We start from the raw sequence: 8,955 nt of genomic DNA, 5'->3' as shown, positions 1-8,955 counted from the left end.
ATAAATAAATAAATAAATAAATAAATAAATAAATAAATAAATAATTTGATTGTTTTGTAGACATTTAAATCACTCACAAATAGAGCCAGTTTTTCAAAGACTAAAAATAATTACCCTGCATGATGTAGCCATGAGAGTTACCCTAGGCTATCTCAAGTACCACAGCCCTGGTAATGCTAAACCTGGACCCTCCCCCAAACTGAGCCCTCAGCTTTCCACCAACACAGAGAAGAGGGTTAGACAGAACTTTCTAACCCTCCCAGGGTGAATGCATAGGTAACAGGCTGTTATATGGAGATATGTATGGCAAAATGTACTTAGGATGGCTTCTAGGGTCAAGACTTCTAGGACACTGAAGTAAACAAGACATACGGATGTGGTAGGTGTCAAGAAGATCCAGAGAGTCAGCTCAGTTGGAGCATGGGAGCTAAGGTGGAGTTCTTGCTATATCCCAAATCAACACCAAAGGATGTGCCCTTATATCTTCACGCTGACCAATAATTGATTAGGTGCTACCTGGCACAGGGAATGGCCTTTCAAAGGTTACTGTTCAGCTAAGGAATGATCCTTAAGGGTGGTCAATGCTCAGCTGAGCCGCATCAGTGGTTAGTACTCCTCTCAGTTTGGAGATTAGGGCCATGCTCCTGCAAAGAGGAGCAACATGCAACCCTACAGCAAACGATGGAGTGACCTTAGCAACATGTGGACCACTGAACGGGGTCTTCAGAGCCAACGTCATCAGACCAAAGCACTGGCTGTGACTTGACATCACAGCAAGTGCAAGGAAGGAAGGGATTCATTTCCCTAGGGCTAAGCTGAAGCGTCCACCACAACAGGGGACTGTTTCCTCTGTTCTTCAAACTGAAACCGTTCGCATTGGCTCCACCCATCCAGTTTCTGTGCTCAGGGTTTGCTGAACTGCAGCAAGAGTCGTGGTGCACACAGGTTCCTTGAGGACAGTGTGAGAGCTCACCAGTCCTGCAGAAGAAGGTAAGCTGGGTGGGAAGCTGCAGGGCATGTGGAATAGGGGATGGGGCTGATAAGCATGGTGCACCCAGCCACTCTGTACGTGATGTTGAGAGGTCCTGGAAGGCTTCTGGGACTCCTTAGTATGAGATCCATCATCTCATGAATAACAGGAAAGACTTGCTTGATGGGCAGCCTCTGCCCATGTCATTAGAAACTGTTGCCTGAAAACCCAGCATTTTTCCTTAAAATTCACTGCTGTCCCTGAGGCAGATCTTCAGAACCAGGAGGCAGGTCACCAAGTATACATGTGCCCCAACTCCCTTCAGCTCCCCACATCAACTCTCAGTGCATTGATGACTATTTGAGGACCATCAACATGGGTGGGATGAAATCTTGTTGCTGACTCTGTGTCTAGGCCCATCTTACGCTTCTCAGAAAAAAGGCTGTGACCCTAAAAGTATGGGGGCTGGAGTGGAGGATAGGAGGTCTAGGAGCATGATGTGATGTGCAGAAGGACCAGTGTATCTGTAATTCTGGCTGAGCCTATGAGCTCTACAGTCTGGGGTTTCTTCTTTCATGATGATGAGGACTCTAACAAAGGGCCAGTTACATGCTGGGTCAGTGCTCTGCCACTGAGCAGTGGCTCCAACCCTGTGTGGCATTGCCTGGCAAATGCCTTAATCCTGAGACTTGTGGTTATACTTAGCACTGCAAATGATCTTTACAGAACTTGCCCTGTGCAGTCCCCAGCGCAGGACCACCCTGATGGGCTGGTTGCACTGTCCCTTTTGAGAGTCGAGGGAATTGACTCTCACAGGACTTTAGATATACTCAAGAATGGTTGAGGCCCTGACCCATCTCTGTATCCTTCTGAAGAACTTTCTCTGTTCGTTTCTGAGTTCCAGGTTCTCTGGGTGTCCTGGAACCACTTTAGACTGTTGTGAGATGAGTGTTTCTGATTCTTGTCTCTCGAGATTGCCCTCCCAGTATGAAAAAAAATTAAAAAAAAAAAAAAACCAACTGAGAGATGGGCAGTCCTCACCTGCCATGCTTAGGGCAGGCTTTGTCTCCAGCTTCACTTCCTGGAGAAGGGCTGTCCTCTCCCCTTTGTTCCAGGTGGTACATCTGTTGAGATGTTCACTGGTAGAGTCATGACCAGAGGATGAGGCAGAAAGAGGTCTCTGAGAGTTATAAGGGGTGTGGTGGAGTCAGAGGGTCTTGGTCTCCAGTCCTTGTACTGGGCAGTGTGAGTACAGGGATGGGAGTGATGTTTGGATGTGTTTGAACTACTGTTTCTATACATTCTATAAAGAATATTTCTTTATATTCATATAAAGAAATGGATTCTCCATCCTTGAGTCTTTATGTGGAGAAAATATTCCCATGAAGTATGCACTTGTGCTGAAGCAACACATAGTGACTTGCACTTAGAAAATGCATACACAAACCTTAACTTGTTACTAGAGAAAATACCACACATCTACAGAGAAGGGGAGGACCAGAGAGTAGACAATAGCAACTCCTGGACATCAGGTTTTGTGTTTATTCTAGCCCACTGCTTGTCACACCCCTCCCCCCAGATTGTTTTTTTGAGCTGATAGTAGACATCCCACATATAGTTTCATGTGCAACTGCATCTTTTGTGTACAACATGCAGAGTCATTATTGTCACAATCAGGATGCCAAGCACAGTGTCCACCTTCAATTGTCTTAAGCACCCACCGTCAGCTCTCAGGTCTCTTGCACAAGTCACAAAGCATTCACAGTCGATTTAGTTTGAATTAGGACATAGAGCTGAGTGTGAGGATCACAGATCATTTTATATGCTTTCTGGTGTGAAGTTGGGGCCTGTCACTCTCCCAGGATTCCCTAATTCCATGGAGTTAAATAGTACTGAGGACTGACTGCTCAGGAGAGGGGGCCATGGATGCTAGGAGAGTGGCATTGTTTCTCATGTGTGTATGTGTGTGTGTGTGTGTGTGTGTATTTGTGTCTGCATTTCCAGCGTATACACAGGTAATAATTTGAGGATGTAAAAATAGCAACATAATTCCTATTATTTTTATTATAAAAATTTTCAGGTACTTCTACATTCTCTCTGTTTTTTGTTTTTTTTTTTTTTAAACATTTTGCAGGGATCTTCAGTGAACTTGGTGTATTTAAAGACACACTCACTTGCTTCATTTTACTTTTGATTTGGAGAATTGATTTTCTAATGTATGCTTGTTATAAAACTATAATTTATATTTATATCATTCCAAAATTAAACCTACAGGACAGTCAGCTCAAGGAAGCCTACCCTCAAGACCTACTGCCTAATATTTTTCTGTGTTCGCATCTCCTTTCTTTTGTCTCCCTTTCCTTATCTTTAGGCATCTGTGTAATGTATACCACACATACGTTTTATATCTAGGCAGAGAAGTATGTGCTACACCCTTTCCCAGGTGGGGATCTTACACCTTGTTCTCTTCAGTGCATAGGTCTTGATGACAGTGACACTGGAGGTCATTCCCCACCTCTTGGTCCTGATCAATGGTGCTACTGTGACATCCCAATGGGACACAGCACATCCTCTGTGTGCCTGTGAGTTCCTTCTCCAGTCTCCTAGTCATGGCAAATGGAACCATCCCTTGCATTTGCCATTTGTAACTGTGACCCCAGGATGGGCTTCTGCACTCCTCTCTTTGTATTCTTCTCAGTGTGTCTTTGAGTACCTCTTCCCATTTGATATGGTGATATCCAGAGCAAATACTTCAGTGATGACCTTTCACAGATCTGCAGCTTAGCTTTCCCATCCGATGTCTAAGAGTTTCTGCTTTTCCCACACCTGTGTCAATGGAATGCACTTTCAGACCTTTGCTAAGACACACATGAAAAGTCTACCTGGAACTCACTACTCCTCTGGAAATCCTGGCTCCTTTTACTAAGTGGAGGAGATTAGACACGATGGTGAGAGCTCTCGATATGCTTATTTCTGCAGCTATCACTTAGCAGGCAGAGTCAATAAAGACACCCAAGCATCTCTCCAATGCTTATTTCACAGATGTGCTTTCATTTTACCTGGCTACATTCTTTGCATGTGCATGCCCGTTTAACTTTTGAGAATTTCGTATCTGAGTACTGTACTTACATCACCCTCAGGATTGACTTCCACCTTTTCACTTTCTTCATGATGTCATTATCCATTATATTTGGAAATTATTTAGGCATTTGTTCAGTGCTCCTATGCATATCCTGAACCATATACTTGTGTTGCAGTAAATATTTAAAACAGCCGATAGTCAAGCCCACTATCTAAGCTGCAGCAGCTGTGCCTAGCTCAGCTGCCATGTTCCACAGCCAGAGGCCATGTGTGCAGCACAGCTAGAAACGGCCAGCCAGAAACACCAGCCCTGCCACCCATGAAACACCAGTGTGGGAGATGGCTCTGCCAATCTTCCATGCTGTCTCCTCAAGGCTGGGCATTGCCCAGACCATCCCGTCATCCACGTGGGCCCGGTAGGAAAATGAGACTCCAATGCTTAAATATTCATCAAAGGCTTTATATGTTTTGTAATGTTCAATAACAATATGCCCATACAATTGGAGTTGTTTCCCAATTAGCTAACCTAAATATAAGTTGTTACCCATGTCTGCTCTCTATACCTGCGTGGCTCTTCCTCCTCCTACATCTCCGCCCTCTCTAGCTCCTCCTCTTCCTTTTTCTCTTCCTCTCCTTACTCCTCCCACCTTAGCTCCTTCTACATACTTGCAAGAAACAGATTGTTGGATAAGGTCAGATATTTGATAATAGTGGTTTTTTTTTTTTCTGTAGTTTTACTATGGATACTGAAAATGTCTCTTTGTCTCTTGTTTTCTCTATTTGAGTTGGTTAATTCTTCAAATACTTAGGGAAAGTGAGGTGGAAACATCTGAGTTTTAGTAGAAAATATTTTCCCCACTAATAACTTGCTAGCTTTGGGACCCAATGAATAGGGTGGACACAAAAAAATGAAAAATCAACAGATAGGAAGTTTGCATCAATCCACATTTCCTGCAGTCTTCTCATGTATATTGGCTAGTGAGTTACCTTAATAATTTCCTCTTCTTTAGCACAGGCACTCTGTAGAAACTCCACTAACAAAAATCCCACTTGGTCATGATGTGTCATGTTTATAAGGCCATGGGATTCTGTCTTGCTAATATTTTATTAGCATTTGGCATTGATAATTGTATGTGAGTTATGCTTGCATTTTTCTTCAGTCTTTGTCAACTTTGGCCGGTGAGGTTTATTTGCTCATAGAAAGTTCAGGGAAGCTTTCCTTCTTTCACTTGATACTGGGCAGTAGAGTAGCATTGGAATTTTCCAGTCACCTGGAGTTTAATGTAGTAAAATTGTTCTGAGAAGCTCTGAGGAACTGTGTACTTTTATGGGGAGCTTGAGAAGTAATTTGTATATTTTTCATGGTCCCTGGGCTATCTCACTGCCTGTATCGACTTGGATCTAAACTAAAAGGGGATATGTATGCCCATAATATACTTGTGATTCAGACATTAGCTTCTTAGCTTTCTCCTTAGGGTGGGATGGTCACCTATAGGTCTGAGCCTGGTGCCCTCCAAATACTTTGCTAAATACCACCGTTTATCTGCTATTTCCCTGGAGTATGAGAACCTTTGAAAAATAATTTGCAGCTTGAGAAAGTAAGACCAACATTGCCCTAAATAATGCACAGAGTTAGACAATTTCCACACCTTCTACCAAATGCTCGTCTTCCCATGCTATCAGTCTCTGCAGTAGATTTCTTATATACATTAATTCCCATGCTATCAGTCTCTGTAGTAGATTGCTTATTTACATTAAGATATATTTCCCATCCAGGCCGTGACCTCAAAGTCAACCTGAGATGTTGAGCAAGACCTTTGTCTCAAAACACAGAAACAGATAAAGACATACTTTAAATCTGGCCACTGCCTATGGCCAGATTGTTAACGCTGCTCCTATTGACTGCTCTCTCATAGGACAGAATGGTAATTGCTTCTCCCTGGATTCCTCTGAGTTGAGGTCTCAAAAGCAAAGTTGATCTTGGGGAACAGTCGTGAAGTACATGATTGTCTTTTTCACCCCCAAGACAATCTGTTTTAGAACAAAATATATCTATACAACAATATGATGGTAAAATGCCAGATTTCAAGCTGGGTAGGTGCTTTCCTCACAGGGAATGGAGAAGGGACTGCAGTGGGCTAGAATCTTAGGGAGGATATAGCATGGAGCGTTCTAGATGAGAAGTCTCTCAGAAGTCAGGCTGTTTCGATCTGCAGTGGGGGAAGACAGAAGGTCAGAAGGGTCAGTGTGGTTTCCTCCTTATCTGACCCAGTTTCTCCCCTTTGACACCATAGTCGAAGCACCTGGATACCAGAACTTCCACATAAGACCATGGCTGAGCTTGGTGATGACTCTCTGAGGATTGTTCTGGTTGGGAAAACAGGAAGTGGAAAGAGCGCCACGGCAAACACCATCCTGGGGCAAAAGATGTTTGCTTCTAGAATCTCACCCCATGCTGTCACCCAGACCTGTCAGAAAGCATTCTGCAGGTGGAATGAGAGAGACATCCTGGTTGTTGACACCCCAGGGCTCTTCGACACCAAGGTAAAACTGGAAACCACCTGCATTGAAATCAGCCGGTGTGTCCTTCAGTCCTGCCCTGGGCCCCACGCCATCATTCTGGTTCTGCAACTGAACCGCTTCACAGTGGAAGAGCAAGAAACTGTTGTCAGGATTAAGGCTATCTTTGGTGAGGAAGTCATGAAGTACATGATTGTCTTGTTCACCCGCAAAGACGATCTGGAGGACCAGAGCTTAAACGACTTCATTGCCGACTCAGACACAAACCTAAAAAGCATCATCAAGGAGTGTGATGACCGCTGCCTGGCCATCAATAACAAAGCAGAGAGGGCCGAGAGGGAAATGCAGGTGCAGGAGCTGATGGGGCTTGTAGAAACCCTGGTACAGAACAATGGCGGTCTCTACTTCTCCGATCCCATATACCAGAACGCAGAGCAAAGACTGAAGGACCAAGTGGAGATCTTGAGGAAAATTTACACTGATCAACCAGAGAAGGAGATTAGAATAGTGGAGAAGGACTATGCTCTTGGAAAACTTAGTCGTCAGGAAAGAGAGGAAAAAATAAAAGCCATTAGGGAAAATTATGACCTGAAGATAAGAAACCTACGTGAAGAGGCAGAGATTAGCATATTCAGCCAGATTGTTGAAGAAGTTAAGAAAATTCTTTTGAGAATATGGAATCTTTTTCATAAGTAATCTGTACCTTTTTTCATTTATTCTGTGTGTTTTTTTCATCTCACTCCCTACCACCCTCCCTGCTAGCCCTGCTGGACTTTTCCTACAGCCACTGGCAGAATTAAGAGATAGCAAAACCAGGAATTCATTGTACCAGAGTCAGGACTCAGTGTCCAGCTCCAAGGCTGGATCACACTCGACCCTCAGCTCCCTCTCCTAGCCTGTCTCGCCTCTCCCACTGTGATGGACTGAAATGCCTCTGTAACCTTGAGCCAAATAAACACTGATTCCCATAAGTTGCTTCTGTGAGATGGTTTTTGGTCAAGTAACAGGAAAGGCAAAATATATCCTTTTCTCAGTTTGTACTTCTGATTTAATTGTTAAAGGTGATCATCTATGGTGTTAGGGAAATATAGGAGCTTTTGTTCTGGATTTCAGAGTCAAATTCTCACTGCTCCCCAACCCCCTACATCCCCATCACCACCACACACCAGTGTTCCCTTAAGGAACCATTTCCAAGCTTCCCTCTTCAGTCACTTCCTCACAGTGGTTAAAGCTAACTCCATACAGCCTCTGCTGCCCACAGAATATAGCTTTGGGCTAGAACACAAGGACAGGGAGAGAGGAGAAAGCATCTCCTCACACTGTGAGAAACTGTCCGGACCTCATGACTGAGGGTCAGTGCTTGAATGAAGACCACATCCCACTTGACTATAGGATGTTAGATGCCCACTCTTCTGTGACGTCAGGGCTTTGGTCTTCTGGGTGGGTTGGCTCCATTTTGTTCAGATTTTCTTTCAGCATTTGCCCAGTTCTTGTCTTTGGTGAAGCTCTATTAGGATATGAAAAAGTGACAACTGGTAATTTTAATTGGTGATCAGAAATAGGAATAGAAGCACACAAATTCCAAAGAAACAATCGTTTCCCGCTGACCCACTCAGAAGGAGAGGCTCAGAATCTGACTAGCAGATTCCAAGCCATGGGAGATGTAGCTACAAATACCTGCAACCCAGCTGAGGAACCTTCTAGCCCATGCCTAAAACCCATTTCCTTTTCTCCTTAACTTGATCTTCCTTGTACAATTGGTGATGTTAGCATGTTAGCATTCCTTCTAAGCTCTGCCCAACAGTTACCTTGCAACAGCCAGGTAGGAGCCTGGCTTGCTATTAAAAGACTGTTTGGCCTCTCCGTCTCTCTGACCCTTTTCTCTCTGTGTGTCCTTTTTCTTCCTCTCTGGCCTCCCCTCCCTCTTCTCTCTTCACGAGTTACCTGCTGGCCTCTTCTCTCTTCTCTCTTCTCTCTCTTCTCTCTCTTCTCTCTCTTCTCTCTCTTCTCTCTCTTCTCTCTCTTTTCTCTCTCTTCTCTCTCTTTTCTCTCTCTTCTCTCTCTTCTCTCTCTTCTCTCTCCTCTCTCTTCTCTCTCTCTTCTCTCTTCTCTCTTCTCTCTCTTCTCTCTTCTCTCTCCCCTCTCTTCTCTCTTCTCTCTCCCCTCCCCTCCCCTCCCCTCCCCTCCCCCCCTCCCCTCCCCTCCCCTCCCCTCCTCCCCTCCCCTCCTCCCCTCCCCTCCTCCCCTCCCCCCTCCACTCTCCCCCCCTCCCCTCCTCCCCTCCCCCCCTCCCCTCCCCTCCCAGGCTGGCCTTGAACTCAGAAATCTGCCTGCCTCTGCCTCCCAAGTGCTGGGATTAAAGGCCTGTGCCACCACCGCCCAGC

At 44.8% G+C, this 8,955-nt stretch overlaps 1 protein-coding gene across 1 annotated transcript; it reads left to right on the top strand.

Moving 5' to 3' along the window:
• Nucleotides 1-889: 889 nt before the first annotated feature.
• On the top strand, nucleotides 890-7,542 carry LOC117720985 (GTPase IMAP family member 7-like). Its single transcript, XM_034519677.2, has 2 exons — nucleotides 890-990; nucleotides 6,346-7,542. Exon 2 carries the CDS (start codon nucleotides 6,383-6,385, stop codon nucleotides 7,265-7,267), a length of 885 nt encoding a protein of 294 aa, XP_034375568.1. The 5' UTR covers nucleotides 890-990; nucleotides 6,346-6,382; the 3' UTR covers nucleotides 7,268-7,542.
• The last annotated feature ends 1,413 nt before the right edge of the window (nucleotides 7,543-8,955 follow it).

Source organism: Arvicanthis niloticus, chromosome 15 (assembly GCF_011762505.2).
Source record: "Arvicanthis niloticus isolate mArvNil1 chromosome 15, mArvNil1.pat.X, whole genome shotgun sequence".
Lineage (NCBI taxonomy): Eukaryota > Metazoa > Chordata > Mammalia > Rodentia > Muridae > Arvicanthis > Arvicanthis niloticus.
This window is presented reverse-complemented; position numbering and strand designations above follow the sequence as displayed.

Excerpts from the sequence above, each read along its gene's own strand:
- LOC117720985 (XM_034519677.2), top strand. The coding sequence starts at position 6,383 with ATGGCTGAGCTTGGTGATGACTCTCTGAGGATTGTTCTGGTTGGGAAA.